Source organism: Brachyistius frenatus, unplaced genomic scaffold (genome assembly GCF_029030835.1).
Source record: "Brachyistius frenatus isolate BFR_SWC_R1_liver_20210118 unplaced genomic scaffold, ASM2903083v1 Contig_55, whole genome shotgun sequence".
NCBI lineage: Eukaryota > Metazoa > Chordata > Actinopteri > Embiotocidae > Brachyistius > Brachyistius frenatus.
Window position 1 is genome coordinate 94,084 of NW_027210654.1, and position 19,998 is coordinate 114,081.

Sequence of the window (19,998 nt, forward strand, 5' to 3'; positions counted from 1 at the left end):
CGCCATGGATGGAGAGCGGAGAGAGGCTGAGCGGGGAGGCATGTCTCCCCCCTCCAGAGACCACACAGCCTACTGGAGCCGAGTCTCTAGATTGGATGCAAGATTGCCTTACCGTGCATTACGCTTTGATGCCGTAGGGTACGTTTCATTGCTTTTTGGAAATGCATGCGATCTTAAGAGGCAGTAACCTACACGGTGAGATACCATAACTCCAACTAAAATGTAACAGTGCCTCTGCCGCCATCTGTAATTTAATTGGCTTGCGGGTATAAGAGGACCAGATATTTCCCATACTTCATGGAGGCAGGCATCATCAGCTCCAGCCAGACATCAAAAATCACCTCAGCATCCCACCAGAGTGTCATTCCTCCTCTGCTCTGCAGGGATTCTGGCTGTGGAGCACTGCACACAAACATACTTCTCCCGTGGGATTAGAGTGACACAATGACCTCTATTTTTACTCATTCCAGAGAGGATGACTGCTATCATCAGATGTCTCTCTCCTCACTCTGCTGCCAACCCCCTGGTGTGAAGGGATGGCAACCATATCATTGCCCGCGGGGGGTTACTGTGGGGTCAGATTTAGCCAGTGACAGCTCCATTACTCCGGGGAATGGAGATGGAATCTGTTTGCGATCTTTCCGATTTATCTCCCGCTGTGGCAGAGTCATGCTGGCTAAAGTGTGTCTTTACTTAACAGAGATCGGTGAAGTAATGTCGCTGTTTCTGCGGCAGCTCTCACGTGTATCCTCTGATGTCTTCTGTTGAATGAGCCGCCAAATCCCTAACCCTTAAACTTTCTATCAGTTGTTCCAACTTTTCTGCCCTCACCTAACCTGTGTTTAAACCTTTCAGGCAGTACAAGTGAACACACCAAAACAAAGGTAGGAAGAAATGATCTCAGTAAAGGGAACCGCAGGGGATGGAAATGTACCTACGCAGATACAGAACAAGCTTTTTCTGGTGCTACAGGGTTGAGACACATTAGCAGTCAAAGGTTTTACCTCACAAAGGACGACAAGCTGCCAAAAACACCCTGTGACTGATACAAAAGTGGCCTGTCCTCCACTTTCCCTACGCACTGATCCCTCCCTTTGCCTGCCTGCAGCATCGATTCCCCGACTCTGAGCAGCTGAACGCCCCCACAGCTTCTCAGTGAGATTTGAAACAGGCAATAAGAAAAAAGTTGAATGTTCTGTGAGTGAAAACTGAAATCTCCACGGGCCTCCCCGTTTAGCTATGCCCACACTTGTTCCACACCACATGCACATGCATACAGCACATGAATCAGATGTGCACACACTTCCATTAAAGATTCAGAGTGCCCTCCGTTTTTCTTCTCCAGAACTCTCAGGCTCTTAACAAATGTTTCACCAATCTGCTCTCTTTGTTCTCAATGTCTCTTTCATTCACTCCCATATCTGATCTTTAACATGACAGCAGTATTTCATCATAAAGTGGATGGAAATGCTCAGTTAAAAGCTCTCCACTGTTGGGGATAACCCTGTCTCCTTAGCTCAGTGACTGCTTTTCTATATCTGGGCTTGCTCGGCAACTTCTGCACCTTACACTCCCTTTTAAAGACACAATCCGTCAGTCAGGTTATCTGCCACTGAGCTTATCACAAGGGAAAGCAGGTCTCTCACAAAGTTTGCCTGTGATGGAAAGCACATTTATATACACTCCATCTCATTTGGGAGCGTGAAAAAACAGTCCCCTTATTCAGACTGTATGTGCAATAAGCAGGTGAAAAGAAATCTCATTCTACACCAGTATGCCAGCAGAGACAGCTAAATTTAATTCTGCAAACAACAAAAGGCACACCAGGAGGCTTTTCCTATTTCTCACTAGAATTGCACTGGCAACATCTAAGAACTTTTCACTTGGAAAATAATAACACCATACAGGCACACAATTATTTCATTTGAAAGGGGAGTTTGACATTTAGGGAAAAACCTTAATTCATTTTCTTGCATAGAGTTAGATGAGAAGATGGATACCCAGTGACAGCCAACAGCTGGTTAGCTTACACACTCCGGTTTTAGCCTGACACTAAATAATTATGACACTAATGTGGAAACCACATATAAAGAAGCTGAACAGTCCAGTCAGACAACTCAAGGCAGTGTAGTGCTGCAGACATGGAAAGCAAGCCTCCAGTGACAGTGCTGGGCTCTGGGGTGGTTTCAGCATAGTGGCCAAACCGAATTGTTCATCACGAGATCTGCATCCTCCCAAAAAGGATTTGTCTCATACACAATAAGGAGCAGTAGCAGTAAAACAGGGGATTTTTTTTTTTTAATGAACATTGAAAACTTAATGAAATGTCTCTGATCACAATCAGCCTGCCCCAAGTGAAGGAATGTAAGTATCTCGGGATTTTGTTTCCAAGGGAAGGTAGGATGGAGCGGGAGATTGACAGGCGGATCGGTGCAGTGTCAGCAGGAAAACCGGTGTTGTACTGGACTATTTTAGTGAAGAGGGAGCTGAAGCTTTGGATTTACCAGTCAATCTACGTTCCAACCCTCACCTTTGGTCATGAGCTTGGAGTAGTGACCAAAAGAGTGAGATTGTGGTTACAAGCAGTTGAAATGAGTTTCCTCTGCTGGCTGGCCGGGCTCTGCCTTAGAGATAGGGTAAGAAGCTCCGACATCCAGAGGGAGCTCAGGGTAGAGCCGCTGCGACTTCGCATCGAAAGTAGTCAGTTGAGATGGTTCAAGCATGTGAGTAGGATGCCTCCTGAGTGCCTTCCATAGGAGGTTATCTGGGCCCGTTTAACTAATAGGAGACCTTCGGGTAGACCCAGAACGCACTGGAGGGGTTATATATCTCATCTGGCCTGGAAGTGCCTTGGGATCCCCTAAGAGGACCTGGAAAATGTTGCTGGGGAGAGTGAAGTCTGGAATACCAGCTCTACCTACTGCCACAGTGACCCGACCGCGGATAAGCGATCAAAAATGGATTGATGAACTAGAATTTAATTCAGTTTAATAATGTTGAAAGTCTGTAGAAGTCTATAATTTTTGATTACCGCTGCCAAGGAGATTATGTTTTTGATGCAGCTTGTTTGTTTGTTTGTCTGTGTATAATGGCCTAAATTTCAATAATCTAATAGCGGAGGAGTGTAGCATGACCCTAAGAAGAACACATTTAATTTTTGGAGGAAATTTGAATTTTTCACTTTAATTTATATTGAGAGGGCATTTGGTCTACTAAATGCCATACAAATTAAAATCCAGTAGATGGGGGTAAAATTCAATAGTGATTTAAAAAACAAACAAAAAAAACAACAACAGGCCATTCTAGAAATACAATGACTAAATGTCATAATCCACATTCACAGGTTTCAGTAATCCTCTGGGATACACATGTACTTGCTCAAACTCAAAGTACAATCTAGCAGTGCAGGTGTCAGATTGACATTTTCTTATGTTGTAGGGTACTTTGCTGTCATTTCTGCTTCAGATGACCCATTAGAGAGACCAATTTTTAAAATGTTCCCAACAACTCAGATGGTCGAGAGCAGAAGGTGCTTCAAAGCAGACTGGTGCACCCTTTGAGCTTGTGTACTCGAAGACCTGTCATGTGCCGTGTTGTTATGCCTTTAGACATTTTAGCCGACCAGAAACTTCAGAGACTGTTTTTTTACTCATCCTGCAGCTTTAAAAACTGGAAAACATTTGACAGGGACACAACAGGCCATGTGAATGCAATTTTTCTACTGTAAAGCAGGTCAGCACTTCCTTAAGATCCACTGTGAAAAATAAGGGCTTGAGAAGTTTGGCTTTACTATTGAATTTTGAGTCAGGGTTTGAATCTATGTCAAAATTTTATAAAAAAAATGAAACAAGAAAAAAACTCATTACAAATATAGAATACAATAGAAATAATGTCAAGTGATCCATGTGAACTCACTGGTATGGTTTGACCATTGGGAGCAGCGGTGGACCAGAACTTTGATTGTGCACAAGGAATTGGTGCTGCTTGGGGGACTTTGTTACCTGTGAACCATAGACTCTATATAAGAATGGATGTCGCTACCATTTGTGTAAAGTGAAGCCAAGGCAGAAGTGCCATAAAGTGCAATACCACTGAGGCCCACTGGGAGTTGACTTCAAAAAGGCTCTGACGCAATAGACTCCCATTTAACTTTTCAGATTGAATACAAAGTTATTGTTTCCACAAATCATTATGGTGTCATTCATGTCAGATATTATCCCTCAAAAAGCAGCATGTTTGGGGACATGTTTGATTGACAGGCCTGTGGAGCAGTCAGTATACGTCAATGTAGGTTGCGGCTTGCACTGAACAAAGCCAGGCTAGTGGTCTATCTGTTTCCTGTCTTTATTTAAAGCTAAACTAACTGCCGTTTAACTTCATATTCAACTGACGGACACAATATCAGTCATTTCCATCTAACTGTCTGCCAGAATGAATAGAAAACATATTTTAAAAACTGTAAAACAATGTAATTTAATAATAAAATAATCTCAATATATACTTGGTTCTACTAGATATAGAGTTTCCCTTGCATAATATAAATTGACTGTTAATGGGGGTCATGATTGAATTCAACAATGCTGACCCCAATCAGACTTAGAGTCTAAGTTGGTTTGATTGCTTGTTATATTGAAGCTCGCAGAACCCGACCCAGCACGCCTCAGTTGTCACTAGACGGTGCCATCACCGGCTGCTTTCTCCGGAGACTCTAAAATTACAGAAGGAGCGGGCTGTCTTTATAAACTGAAGCTTTACAACAACATTTACCCAGCCACAGTGTTCCCGCCCTGCCAATTTTGCAAGGTTTGCAAAGCATCGTTTATTAAATTTAGGGGGGACGGGATGCTCGTTGAGGTGCTCTGCTGGCAGAGTGAGAGAAATCCTCTGAGTGACACATGGGATGATGAGAGGAAGGGAGAATATGGGACATGAGGGATGAGGGATGAGAGAGACAGAAAAAGACAGATTACAGCAGTGAGGAAGAGCAGGAGGTGGAACGAGAAAGTTTACACACACCATCTGTGCATCAAAGGCGTGGCTGTGCTGGCTTCTGTTCACGATCCACGTCTGCCTGATTGTTTTTGAACGAGAGATCTCTTGAATATAGATGGTCTCATTTTCACTTCCCTGTCTGGCGAGCTCTACCATTTTTTTAAAATTTATTTCAGCTTTAATCTTACAGTACCTACCCATGACTGAACAAGTTGCGGTTTTGTTGTTGAATCCTGCTGTGTGCAAAAAATTCTGCAAAGACTTAAGTAATTACCTGCCGTACGGATACGGGAATGTCAACACCGCTGAATGAAATTGAAAGTTTTCTCCTGCCACCCATCAAGACTTTCACAGACAAATCTTGGACTTTTCACATACCAGAGGAGCCAATTAAATGACTAAGAATTCTCTAGTCTAACCAGTTGATCGCCCTGTTTTTTCTCAACTGACAAAATGCTCCCTAACACGATACATAAAGAGGTAGATGAAGTAAACTTTTCTTGTAAACATAACAGATTGAGCACAATTACTTGAGGGGATTTTAAAAAAAATACAGTGATTGCTTGTGATACTTCTGCTCTCCAACAGTTTCATCACACAGAGGAGTTGAAGTTTTACAGTCTGACAGAGAGCGAGTATCACAGCAACTCAGCCTCACGCCCACTGGTTTCTAGGTTATAGACTTCAAATCAAATCTACTGAATGCCTTTGAGAGTTCCACAGGGAAGTCGGTTTTATTGAGAGCGTTTGATTGGTCCTGGTCTCGCTTGGAAAATAACATACATAAATTCCTACGTGGCTGTGATCCAACCAGACACCTCCACATGTCTGGATAGTGAACAGGCTGCTATTAGAAAAGAAAAGCCCCAAGTGGCTCATCTCCCTCCTGTCACTAACATATTTTTTTGTGTGTCTATTTTAGACTCAGAGGCCTCCCTCTGCCACCATTTTTCCCCGGCACTTTCGCTGTAAAACCAGCCCATCAGCAGTGCTCCCTGGTGCATAATTGGTGCCATTAGCACGAAGCATCGCACGCTCTCAGACACTGTGGCCAGACAGCATCAATAGTGAGGTACCCTGCTCTCTCTTTTTCTCTTTATCCCACCAACTGTTTCACACTCACAGGGCTCGCAGCCATCACATTTGTGGGAGTAATGGGCCTGGCAAATTACAGCAGATCGGGCCTCAGCAGGCTCAGCCCGGCAGCCACCAGGGAGCACTGAGCAGACGTGCTGATTCCACTGAACATGGCCTCCTGATCGGACAGAAAGAGCTTCCCTGGGAGGTTGGGTGGGTTGGAGGGAGGGATCATTGCTAACATCTGCCGGCTCTGGTTTTGTGGGTTGCATTGGTGAGAGAAAGGGACTTGTGTGTGCAGATGTTGGTGTGCGAGCCAGAGAAAACTTCAGATAATCTTCAAATTGGGAATTTAGTCACACGTCTCGGTGTGTTCAGAAGAATTTGAACGAGCCCAAGTGAGCACAAGAGACTATGAGTAGCAACTTGTCTAAACACAATTTCCTGGATGATTTCATTGATTATTTTTCAAACTTTAGTTCTGCTGTGTCACCGCGATGGCTCAGTTTGCTTAAACTCGAACACACAGGCAGCACAGACTGAGACAGACGTGCACTCGCAGCTCAAACACGCCCTCCCACACACACAGATGGTCTGAGAGATGCCTCGGCAATTAAGCTGATCCATTTAAAGTCTCTGACTGTAACAAGCCGAAGGAAGCATACTGCTGGATCTTGCTGTTCTCTGGGGCGTGCTGAATCCTCAGCGCTCTGTCGGCCCCCCCCGGGGCTTTTCTGTGTGTCCGAGCCTTTTCTTAATTACACCTGGGAGCACCAAACAGCTGCTCCTCTTCCACATCTGTCTCCATCAGTCAACCCTGTGAACGGGTGTATGTAAAGAAAGAAAACTGGCAAATATGGAAGACCTTAACCTACGCCTCCCTGCCCTCACGTTTTGGCTCATCTGATCCCGACGTGTTTCACAAGTAGAAACAAACTTAATTTCTCATTTCCCTCCTCCAGCAGACATGGCTCACGTCTTCCTGAGCGTATTCTTGGTCACAAATGACATTACAAAGTTATTTTTAAAAACAAAGGTCATGGACAGAAGTTTCAAATTCCTTGTCTTAGTAATTTATACTGTATACTTATAATTCAAAGCTACACCTTTCAAATATGATGTGTTTCATAAAATAGTTTGATTTGTAGCCCATGTATTTTTAACATGTCTGATGCATTTTTTATAGAAGTGCTCCAACGAAGTGTTGCGGGCCTTGAGACAATGTTAGCAAAGAACACAGTGGAAAATCAAGACAAGAAAGGCTTCTGAATAATGTGAAAGTTGTCTTTATTTTTATGGGAATTATACCAGAAAATAATATCACAGACATGTTAACAATAACACTTCCAGAAAGTCCACCTCCTCGCTGCCGCTGCGGTATCAGATATTGGACAAATTAAGAAAAAATAGGAAATAAAATTTCATGTTTTATTTATATAAAGCAGCTGAGCAAATATTTTCTTACCTCGAAACCATATTTCTTCTTTGAATGTATTGGTACCACCGTGGAACATAAATATTTATCGGGGCTCCAAAAGGTTAAGTGTGTGGGAGTAATATAATCTGGCAGCTGGAAATATTGCTGTGACACGACTTTGTTTTGCGAGATTCAAAGCTTCAAGTAAAGTGCCAGAGTTGCGAGAAGGCCTTAACATTCCCAACATCATTACAAATGTTTTTTTAATGACTCTTTGTGCAAAAAGTATTTTTTAGCATAGTGAACACATTGATAAATATTAACTCATTTGAGAAGTAGGGCGGTGGTGCAGTGGTTAGCACTGTCACCTCACAGCAAAAAGAGGTTCCGGGTTCAAATCCGGTCCTGGGCCTTTCTGTGCGGAGTTTGCATGTTCTCCCTGTGCTTGCGTGGGTTCTCTCCGGGTTCTCCGGTTTCCTCCCATCATCCAAAAACATGCACCTCAGGTCAGGTTACCTGGCGCCACGCTAGTGGCAGCCTGCTGCAGCATCTCCCCCCTGAGAGCCCCCCTGCTGTAGTGAAGAAATTTCCCCTCGGGGATTAATAAAGTGTATAAAATTTAAAAAAAAATCAAATAAAAAAGTGTAAAGACTGCTCGAAATGACAAAACTGTATACCTACAGTGTTTTATGCCAGTTTGAAAGGTGATGTAATTTTCTGACCTGCACAGTTTACAGAGGATAAAAATCAGAAAACCACTATTTAGTAGATATACAACAGAAACAACAATCCTCTTTCCACTCAGTCATTTAAATATTGCAGCTTAGTTGCTGCCTCACCTGTTGCAGGCGTATCGTTTGACCTCTGCATGTTGAGAGTAATGCACAGTTGCGCTATTAGAGGTGATGGGAGCTGTTTCATGATCACGGAGTCAGAAAAGGTTTCATGGTGGTTTTTTTGCCAAATTTTAAGGAATGGTTCAACAGTTAAGCACCAACAGTTCAGGTCTAACCACCTTTTATATTAGTGCTCAGGGCTGAACTGTAGGCAGCGCAAAGGTGAAACCCTAATAGAAGATTATAGGGCCTAAGAGAAAAAAAGACCCATGTCAACCATTAGGGGATGCTATAATAAACGTGAACACATGGCAAAACATAAAATTCTGATCAAATTGGTGATTACTGTATTGCTTCCTAATTTTCTAATTCCAGAGACATCATGCTTTATTTCAAGTGGTCGAACAATTAACGAATTATTAGTTTTAGCCGCTGAGATTTTAAGGAGGCTGAAGAAATACCCTTAAAAAAATAATTTCATAACCCCTTTTTACTTTACAACATAGACAAGATTAACTTTTGAAGGTTCAATTAATTAAAACCTTACGGCGGAATTTATTGAGCAATAAACAAGACAGACAGGAGCTGTGCAGATTCTCTGTGTGCAGCAGGTTGAGGGAGTGACGCTAGAGTCCACTCAAAAATCTGGAAATGTCTTACTCATACAAAAAATAGTGAATAAATAATGTTTTTTCTTGAGTTTTCTGTTGATTTATAGCCGAGTTTCCAAACTTACATGATAACCACGAAGAATAGTTTCCCCCTGTGAAACAATAGTGTTCGCGGCTACTCATACATTATTGATGCATGTTGTGAAGTGCGGTCAGGTAGTAAGAGGCGACCCGGTCCCAGTGTTACTGACATCCTGAGGGAGATCAGTGTTTCATTGGCCTCGTTGCAGAGGAGCTCGGGGCTTACAGCTTGACAACTGCTGCATATTAACTCTCAACACCTTATTGATTGAGCCGATTACCAAGGTCTAGTTTGAATAAGAGAATGAGACCAGCATTTGTTCTCTCATTTTTTAAGTTCTTCTAACGAAACAAATCCTGCTAAGATTACGTGATAATCATGAACCATTTTCCACATTGTGGTTTGAAAATATCTATTCAAATTCAGCTTGTTACAAACGAGACTTTGTTTGCTGTGCGTGACACACTGACTGTGGCAGCAGCTCCTGTTTTGTTAAACTATAAACTACACATACTGTATATTATAATTGTGTAATAAAATGCACAATTGAATCAATGGGAATGCAGTCATATAGTCAATAATATACATAATCATTTTATATAGTTTATCTCATTTTGTGTTTCCCAAACAATAAACTGCAACATTGGATCAATGCTGATATTTATTCTGCATCGGTGTGCTTCTAAACTTGTTCAGGAGCTACACATATTGATTCAAAAATGCAGGTTATGTTGTAGTGTTCAATGAGATGGCCTAAGGTATGTTTTAAATCAAGGATAGCAGAACTTGCAAACAGAAATCATGATATTTAAACATGGATGTGTCGATAAACACAGAAAAGGGTGTATACAGTCAATACAGTAAGATCTCCAGGTCTGAGGAATGCATTTAAAAAACATTTTTGACATGTGCAACATTTTAGCCTGCTTGTTGACCTTTTGCACAAAAAACAAAAAATATATATATTGCATGTTTTCATGACAGTCACAATCAATCATTCCTCCAGTTAAACCCGCAGGGCAAAAGGCCAGTGTTTATTATTCAAAGCTGCACTGATATGTGATTATATAATTACAATAGAACAAACAGTTTTATATACAAGGTGAAAGGTGTCACTCAGTGATCCACCCAAATTATTCATTCAATCATTATTGACAGTTAATCCACTTCAACGAAGTGTTAAAAGTCACTGTTTTGATTTCAGCTTAAATGTTTTAGCTCACTCTCATTTGTTTCATTATTCTCATTTATGCAGCAGCACCCATTTCCAGTTTTAAAAAAATTCTCCAAAAACTGACTGACCACTTCCTGTTCAGCACCAAACAGCAGACAGACCAAGGTATTTAACTACTGAAAAGTAAGATAATCCCCACAGGTGTCAGTAAAGAACAAAACAGAGCAACAAGTAGTTAGACTTATATTAATCAGATAGCCATAAACATGACTTCAAATGAATGCTAAAGTTGCTATATGTCTGCTGGATGTGTAAATGGGCTACTGTGTGCTACCACATTGGCTTTACAGCTCGTTGCACTGCCTCAAATAGCTAAAACAAGTAATATACCAATACAACTTAAAGATCAATCATAACCTAAATACTGTAAAATGATCAAGCTCTTAACTCACAAAGTTTAGGTAAGACAACGTGGTCAGTTATACTAACAAAAAAAAAAATCTGTGTTGCTAAACTTAACGTGAGCAGCAATATTCATCACTTTAGTGTGCAGCACAGTGAACGTGCCAGCGTCACCCTGATAACACTTTGTGCTGTTTGGATTCTTTGAGCTTCAGGTACTTTCTGATTGTTTCTCTCGGCCCGATTGGCACCAAACTGCCTGTTGACAGGTGAGCAGCCTGACTGGTTTTTAGTCATCATTTAATGTCACATTACAGCCATAACACATTTTCAAGCAACCAAATAACGTCAAGACATGGTGTCATCTTTTTGCTCTGCACGCATGTAGCATTAAAGGATGAGGAGAAACATCATATTTCTGAGAGGATTTTTATATTTTCAGTCACATGAAAAAGGGGTGACATTTTATATGATTCAACTTTATGAAATCCTATTCATTTTAAATGAATTTTAATAAAAATTCCCCTCGGGGATTAATAAAGTAACTACCTAACCTAACCTAACCTAACCTAATCCATGCTCATCAGCACCTGTAGAAGGATGGAGAAAGATGGCATAAAGCTGAAACTATAAACAGAACCGTTTTATAATGACCAACTGGTAAAAACAGTTACGGCTATGATATAAGGACAGATTTTACAGTGGATATTAAATGCCTCCAAGCTATTTTTTTTTTTTACAAAAGCTGTTAAGCAACTTCATTATTAAGAGTTAACCTCTCAGTATAACAGGCATTCTCATCCAGTTGGATGTTCGCTTGTACTCCGGAACGAGAATCGGCTCCTCTCCGCGTTGCCGAAACCCTTGCTCTCTTCTTTACTGCGATCACTGCGACCATCGCTCCGACCACTAGCAGCCCCACCAGTCCTCCCCCCACAGCATACGCAGTAATGCTATTGCCTGCTGGTGGCTCAGCTGTGGTGTAAATCTCTGGTGTAAAGGCCCTGAAATTCGAATCAGTACCTCTTCCTGGCTCAGCTGTGGTGTAAATCTCTGGTGCAAAGGCCCTGAGATTCGAATCAGTACCTCTTCCTGGTTTGACTAAAACAGTCAAAGTGGTCTCCTTTTTAAAGATGCACTTCTGCGTGTCAGGCCAGTATTGGTCTTCACTGAATGCATCTTCTTCTGTCCTTTCTCCATCATATTCTTCCTCATAATCATCATCCTCCTCCATGAACACATTTTTTAATACGATGCACCAGTACTCGCCTCTATCGCTCATCTCCAGGTCAGAGATGGTCAAGGAGTAGCCATCCTCAGACAGAGTCAGTCTGCCCCTCAGAGCCTCGGGGATGGGAATGGGTTCATCGTTTGAGTCATGGATGACTTCATACTGCCCTGATAGGTCACGGCGATGCCACTCCACTCTTTGGGAGCCATCTTTGCCAACACTGCACTCCAGCGATATTTTCCCACCTTCATAAACAACTCTTTCTTGCGATTCCTTTTTGGGGCACAGAAACAGAAAGTAAAGCATCTCAAGCGACGGGGAGATGCATGAATAGTGGCCTCTGTGTTCTTCAGAGATGGAAGAAATAACCAGTGAGAAGTCGGATTCATCACCTACTGATATGTACATTTGACTGTCTCTCATGCTGCTGCCATTGATTTTCCCCAGTGGTGTCTCCCATTCCTGGTCATTACCACCAGCAGAACAATTTAGAACCAATCTGTCCCCTTGAGAAGCAAAAATGTCCCTTCTTTCACTGTGGTCTGGTGGGTACATGTTTTGGAAACTAAGACAATGTGTGCCTTTGATCACAAGACAGTAAAATTGCTGGTTCAAATTTAACAAGCTACTGTCAAGCACGAGCAGCGTCCCGCTGTGTTCGACCTTTACAGCCAGATTCTCCACCAGAGGCTCCAGTGAAACGTTGCTATCCAGGAAAAGCGTGGGCTTATAAAATGGATACATTTCCAGGTACCAGCGCACAGAGGTTCCCGCCAGACCAATGGAGCTGCTATTACACAGAAGCTCAGCCCTTCCGTCTTCCTTCCCAATGATCTCTTCAGAATCAACCTCCTCGTTGCACACTGAGAGCAGCTGTGTGTGCTGTGTGATTAGTGTCTGGTTCTGCCAGCATTCCCTCCTATAAATCCCAGAGTCCAAGTGTGTGAGGTGACTGATCTTCAGCCCAAGCAGGTGGAGGTCTTCGTTGATGTGGACACGACCCTGTAGATCTGCAGGGGGTGTGTTGGGGGTGAATTTGTTTGAAGAGTTGCCGAGCAGCTGGTCTCCCTCTGGAGCAGATCTATAAACAGCAATGTAATCCACACCGAAACAATACCCCATCTCGATGACACTCCCCTCTGACTTGAACACCAGCTCGGGCTCCTCACTGCAGACCTGGTGGAGCAGGAGCAAAAGCAGAAACTCCGTGAACCTGACGGAGGTCATGTTGTCGGTCTCTTCCAGGCCACTCTGGGAAGTGTGCTTACAGCAAGCCGGTTTTAATACATCCACCTTTATATGTACTTTTGTTCCGCCTCCAGCTAATATCAGTTTCCTCCTCTTTCACAGACCAACACAAACACCCACTCAGCCACAGAGTGACAAGCGTAAGACACACACACACACACACACACACACACACACACACACACACACACACACACACACACACACACACACAGACAGACAAACATGCACGCACACGTTAGGTGACTCTATGAGTGACAGTAGCAGGTAGAAAGGCATTAAAGTCATTAAAAGCCTTTATTTAATCGTGACAAGCCTGAGACATCCAATAAGGCGAAACAAAAGCCAAGAGACAGCGTGTAAAAACAAAAGGTAGTGCTCCTGTTTGCACATTAACAGAGTTGATGTGTAGTTGGACAGGTTTCCCTGTGGGTGTGGTCAGTCACTCGCCAGACAGCAGTTAGAGGAAGTATGTTTATAAGAAAGTGTGCTTTCATGGGAATTCTGTGCAAGCAAGCTTGATTGCAAATGAATGAAGTGCATGTTTTCTGTACCATCATACTTTCTTTGAGTGCTCTGACTAATCCAAACTAAATCTAGATGTATTAGGTTATCACATGTTGCAGGTGATGTTTCTATTGCCTGGCAGCTGTAAATACCCGTATATTACTTCTTTTGTCTCTGTGAAACAACACAAGACATTCACTCGTCTGAACTGTGCTTTTTATCAGCTTTCTCAGTTTCACATAGTGTGATAATTTATTGAATGTGTCCTGTTGGACCTCATAATGTTGCACTTGGATCATAACAAATGTGTCTTTGCTCTCATATGATGTTTGTTTTTTTAAATACACAATATAGCAGAAGGCTGTTGAAGCTGTTAATACTGAACTGCTCAGTTTACTAACTGACAAGCTTAAACATTACCAGTGAGTCAACATGTCAAAATGGAACTTCACCTGCTATAACACACCCATGATTGTATACGTGTCATACTACTCTCGACTCCTTTGCTTTAAAAGCTGAGCGTCTTCCAGCTGATAAAATATGTGGCCTACAATGTATAGCAGAACATCTCTGCAGTCAGGACGATGTGAACAATGACAGGTAATGTCTTTGTGATTGTTATTCAACTTTACAATCTTCTCCTGATAAGCCGGGCTGTTGTTCTATGTCCCTTTATCAGGTGGTAATTGTCAGAGTTTGCTGATGGTGACAGAGGACAAGGACACAGGCCAGGAAAATCCCCTGCCTGTGCAGAAAGTGGGTAAGGTGTTGGTTTTATGTGGGGAAATTACACCAAGACAAGGAGTTGTCTGGCCAGTTTGATTAAAGATCAATGAAACTGATGGATTGTGAGGAGATTCCCATCAGGTTTTGCTGGTGAGGTGATAGAGTCCACATCAGGTGTAATTTCTCTGGACAAAGTTCGCTTCATGATGAGTCATAATTTATGTATTATGTCTGCAAGAGATCTGACCAGATTTCTAACTCTCTGTACAATGGCAGTTAGAAAAGCTTTTACTTTTCTTGTCCAGTTCATTTCTTTTATTTACATCATAATGCCACCATCTTGTCCCAAGCTCTCCATTTTGTTTCTCTTGATGGTGGTGTTTTTCTCCAAGTTTTGAAGTTGCAACTTGTTTTCATCACGTTAATAAACACAACAAAATCAAAGTCCGTATTTGCCAATAACTTTCTGTTTTAAGTCTGGGCAAGTCAGACACCATCTACACATTTATCAGACCAGCTTGACAGGAGCCTACAGACACTCTGGATCCGCACTAGTTCAGTTTCTTTGTTTAATTTGGCTTGCACCTTTATCGTATCGCTGTTTATGTTTTAAATTCCTCATTCCTGCTGAAACAAGAGAGTCATTGTAGCAAGAACAGGTATGTAGTGATCGCATTGCTCAGACCATTATTAGGAGCCTGAGAAACAATTAGGAGGTTGACTGGAAATCAGACACTGTACTCTGCACATGTTTTGATTACAGCTTGAAAGAAAGTTGCTTCCCATGAAACTCCAGCAACCCAGTGGAGATGTTTTTCAAAATCAAATCTCTGTCTCTCTTTTCCGTGTCAATGCTTGGACACGATTTGTTGGAGAAGCACGAACTATCAATAACGACACTATCAGTGATCTCTAATGACCAGCTCAGTCCTGTCAACATACTGAGTATAAAAAAGGCGTATGATCTGTTTACTAGTACATAGACTATAATGAACCCACATACTCAGTCAGCAGCAGCAGCAGCTACCGTGCTGCTGAGGGAACAGCTTGCAGAGCTGGTGATCAAGCATCATGATTAAGCACCAACTGCGAGAAAACTCTCCGTGTGTTCAGTCCAATTCAGCCCAGCGCTGATTACACTCATCAGGGCCCCGTATGCTGCAGGGTTTGGAGGCGCACCAACTGCTGTTTGAGATACAGATTTTTGCCAAAATTATTTAATTGCTGGACATATGGGCTGCAATAAAAAAAAAAAAAAAAAAAAGAAAACAACAGGAGCTTTGAAAAGGAGAGAGAAATTGGGGCAATAGCGGGGGCACATTATATCAAATAACCCATCTCTACGTTGACTTTTCAACACTCTGCCTATAAAATTATTTTTCTATTTCAGGGTCACATTAATTTATGGTTATGGTTATATTCCTCTTTGCAATACCTGTCACCGCCTCTGCGTGTCGCTATGGGGGCAAAAGACCCGACAGACAAGCTGCAGAAGAAGAAAACAGTTTCATAACAAAACGTCACATCATCTGACCGCTGCTAAAGGTAACTCGTTTTCTAGCACATGTTTTCCTGCAGTGGATTAAAACGGCACATATTTACACACCTCGGTAAATAATAAGTGATAGTTATAATGTTAAATCGCCAGGTTAAGTCAGTCGACGCGCTGCCAGGACTGCAGTTGAACTGCTCTTGTCTTGTCTAGGCGTTAACTGGTGAGCTAAATACCTGGCATGCAGACTTTTATTTTGAAATCCTTGAATAAATGTTCTCAGTGACACTTGAAAGATGTACAGATTTATTTACGGTGTAGAAATAACGTGTTTGATTTAACAACGAGCCACTCTCCAGCGTGTCAAATATCCAAGTTGGCTGGTGCTATTCCCGTATGAAACATCTGGCACCATCTGCGCAGGGTATGTTCTGCTCAGAAAACTGTTATGAATACGTGGCCGCGATGATTGACGTGATCCAAACAAGCAGAAAGCAGCTGAGTCGAAGTCGGAGGATTAAGTTACAAAGTGCTTTTTAAGAGATTTAATCGCCTGTCAGAGAGACAGCACAGGTAGATGTCTTTACACTGGTAGGTGTTATGACAGAAAATACATAGTGGATGGCACATTTCTGTCACTTTTGTTGTTGTCGTAGTTCATCCAAGAAGTACTTGCTGTGTTTGTTTGCTCAGATTTATCAGTGACAAGTCTACAGGAAGCTCCGGAAATATCCCCTTTCTCTGCATAATGTCAGGAGCACATTTTACTTGAATGAAATGTATATGGAGCATAAACATTTTAAAAAAAAGAAGTCAGTTTCATGTCCATGGTAGACTCCTGACCTCACACACAAGAGTTACTACAATGTAAGAATTGTTGATGAATGTTTATCGGTGATTGCATGTTCAGGCTGTCTTTATTTGGTTTCCTCTGTTTACTTCAGAGGGGAACATTTTGTTTTGTCACTTACAGGATGTTCCCTACCATTAGGACACTTAAGTGCAGCACCCAGGGTTTTTCCACAGCTCCTAAGCCACCATAACTTCACTGTAAGCTTTGTTTTAGCTTTGGTGTTTATCACTTTTATGGCAGTGCATTTTTTAAATAAATATTGCAATGATAGTAGTTCCAACATCACATAAGAAATCCATAGTTTTTAGTCAAATAATTGCCCACTGCTTTTACAGCACCACAGCCCTCCAGAAACTGAGGGGAAATGCTGACCGCTGCAGTATCTTCTCCTCTTCCTCCTTCTCAGGTGATCAGCCTCAGGAATTTGCATCAATGTTGCGCTTGATCGCAACTTCACTGTGCCTGCGGTGCCAACATGTCGCAGCTCTACCGTCAAACCTCAGGCCATGTGCGACGCTCAGCTCAGCAGAGAACCAGCAGACCGTGGAGGCTCTTTATGATCTCGCTGTGGACATCCAGAAGGTCCGGAAACTGAAGGGCTGGGTGCTGCATCAGTGTCCAGCCTACACGAAAGAGGTAGCTGACCTGCTGAAGGACATGGGAGCCTCGGGCCCCATCGTTGCTCGGATCTTAGCGGCACACCCTGAGGCCGTGCTCTGTAATCCGGAGCAGATGCAGACTCAGAGGGATCTGTGGATGTCTGTGTGTCCAAGCCAGAGAGACCTGGTTGGTATCATTGAGAAATTCCCAGCCTCCTTCTTCACCTCTTCGAGTCACCATGACAACCAGCAGAACAACATCGCCTACTTCCAGAGTTTAAACCTCAACAAACGGATCATCACCAAACTCATGGCCAGCGCTCCCCAGAGCTTCAGCCGGCCAGTAGAGCAGAACGAGGTGATGGTCCGCACCCTCCAGCAGGCCTACCAGGAACTCGGCGGCGAGGAGGCCAACATGAAGCTCTGGCTTCAGAAGCTGCTGAGTCAGAACCCGTTTGTTCTTCTCAAGCGTCCAGAGGTGCTGAGGCAGAACCTGCTGTTCCTGCGAGACAGGGGCTTCAGCACAGCAGAGCTCCTTCGCCTCCTCTCCAATCTGAGGGGCTTTGTCACTGAGCTGAACCCGGACAGCATGCATCGCACCCTGACCTACTCCCAGGACACCATCGGCTGCTCTGAGGCAGAGCTCCGGGGCATCATCCTCAAGTGCCCGGCTCTGCTTTACTACCCTGAATCTATTCTGGCAGAGCGCTTTGAGAGCCTCCTCAGCGTCGGGATCAGCATGTCTCAAATCACAGAGACTCCAAACGTCCTGGAGCTGACCACGCAGATAGTGAATTATCGCATCCAGCGACTCAAGACTCTTCGTTATGATGTGAGGACGGGTAGTCTGGACGTCCTCAACGGCACCAAGAAAGACTTTGAGATGAGCTGTGGAAAACTACAGCTGCACAGAGAGAGACCACTTTTTAACCCCGTTGCCCCTTTAAAAGTAGATGGCTGACATGTACGGACGAATGCAAGCACGAATTAAAACTGTAACTGGATTGGACTTTTTTCATGGTTATCTATATTTATACCTTGTGTCTGTGTGATTGCCAGCAGTTACTGTACGATCAGATATGTTTTTGTTCCTGCAGTTGAACCGGACACATTACAATGATGGCATTTGAGCTTGACGGTGAATGTTGTTTGTGAAGATGCCTTAAATTTCAAAACTGAACCCAGTCTTTTTGCAAGATTGAATCGGCGTTAAGACTGGCTTCTCTTTCTGCCTTTTTCTCGTGCTCAAAGTGGGATCACACTCTAAACTAAACACGAAAGGTGCAACGCAGACCGTTTTTCTTAACTCCCTTCCTGCTACCAAAATCTTCAACCTCAGGGGATGTGAAGTAATCAAAATCCAATTAACAATATGTTTGCGAATCACATAATTGTTTTTTTTTCTGAATCACTGGTTTCATTTTAATTAGGTGTGAATTTTAACAACAAATGCAAAAAAAGACAAATCTAAGTGCAGTACATTGTTTCACCTATTCAGTTTTAATTGGCGGAGTCTGAAGGTATTGAACAGGAAAAGCCGTAAAAAAATGACATTACAGGGAAAACCATGTAAAATATGCAAAAACCCGTGATCCATGTGACCGCATGACACATGTGATTGTGCACGTGGGACATTTATTTTGCTCATAGGAATCATGTGGTTTTGGAATACTTTCATGGTGTAATGTATGAAACCCATGTATATTCCCATCTGAAAACGTTTCCACATATTTTTCACGTTATCATATTTGGCAACAGGTGGTAAACATGTCATACATGTGGAAAACATTGGAAACTTATGTGTTTTTTTTTCTGTAAGGATGGTAAATGGTTTCCACTTATATTACAGCCCAAGACTTTAGCAGTCTACAAAGTGCTTTACAATTTTCTCCTCCCATTCCCACTCACACACACTCACACACCAACACCAACCTGCCACTTGGAGCAACTTGGGGTTCAGTGTCTTGCTCAAGAACACTTAGACATGAGGACAGGAGAATCAAACTGACAACTTTGATATCAGTGGAAAACAAATTAGATGTTCATATTGGAAGTTGTTTATATGCAACGTCCATATTGTAAATTTATTTTTGAAGAGATGAGGATGGATGTGCAATGATATCAGAAAAAAGAAAAACTCAATAGCATCTTATTGTGTCACAATTTTGGGGGAAGATATCCCTTGTTGAATGAAAAACAACAACATTATTGCACTTTATTTACAAGTTACCTCACTTCAATAACTTATAATAAAATTCTGCATGACATAATGGCATAACAGCAGACGTGCTGACTTGTGTATCGAGTGTATTACTGAGAAGAGCGGGGGACAAACCAGGCTTTTCAAACCATTTTCTTTACATCCTATATGCGAGTGTCTCATTTTCACAGCACAACTGTTCCCCTCAGGGATGAAATCTAACTGTCTCAGGTTTTTATTGTTACTCTACAGATGGCGACACTTTATTATAAGCTATTTTGCTACTAAAATATTGCTTCATTATCATTTCAAATAAATTCTAATGTACCCGGAGATTAAAAAAAAAAAAAAAAAAAGGAAGGAAAATGATGTTTCTTTGATTTGGATTGGAGGTGCTTTACATTTTGTGAAGGCACTTTGCTGCAATCTTTTTTCAAAAAGCAGTTGTGTTGCAGTTCATTAATGCAAAATTGATATGCCATTAGGTTTGGCTTCATTAATTTTCATGTCTATGCATGCCATGCGCTTCTAAAAAAGTCTGCCTTTGGGTG

General features: G+C 42.3%; 2 protein-coding genes across 8 annotated transcripts in view; one reads left to right on the plus strand and one right to left on the minus strand.

Annotated features, from left to right (window-relative positions):
- Positions 1-13,053, minus strand: part of LOC138624757 (uncharacterized) — an 84,191-nt gene extending 71,138 nt beyond the window's left edge. The window contains exons 1-2 of one of the 3 annotated variants that reach the window (XM_069705229.1): positions 11,678-13,053; positions 11,138-11,614 (exon numbers count right to left, since the gene is read on the minus strand). In XM_069705229.1, coding sequence (XP_069561330.1) covers positions 11,340-11,614; positions 11,678-13,049 — 1,647 coding nt within the window. In that variant the 5' untranslated portion in view covers positions 13,050-13,053 and the 3' untranslated portion in view covers positions 11,138-11,339. Of the gene's footprint in view, positions 1-9,663 lie in introns of those variants that run through there. The other 2 variants (XM_069705231.1, XM_069705230.1) reach the window with 2 other exon arrangements.
- mterf2 (mitochondrial transcription termination factor 2) lies at positions 35-18,377 on the plus strand. Of its 5 annotated transcripts, none has more exons than XM_069705237.1 (3): positions 15,717-16,386; positions 16,769-16,845; positions 17,055-18,377. In XM_069705237.1, the coding sequence occupies exon 3, from the start codon at positions 17,081-17,083 to the stop codon at positions 18,206-18,208; it is 1,128 nt and encodes a 375-aa protein (XP_069561338.1). In that variant the 5' UTR covers positions 15,717-16,386; positions 16,769-16,845; positions 17,055-17,080; the 3' UTR covers positions 18,209-18,377. The 5 variants fall into 5 exon arrangements, 4 of the variants coding, with proteins under 4 accessions (XP_069561338.1, XP_069561337.1, XP_069561336.1 ...); XM_069705236.1 differs by having other exon boundaries at positions 15,717-16,018; XM_069705235.1 differs by having other exon boundaries at positions 15,717-15,848.
- Positions 18,378-19,998: the final 1,621 nt, after the last annotated feature.

Coding starts and splice junctions, on each gene's coding strand:
- mterf2 (XM_069705237.1), top strand. CDS start 17,081: ATGTTGCGCTTGATCGCAACTTCACTGTGCCTGCGGTGCCAACATGTC.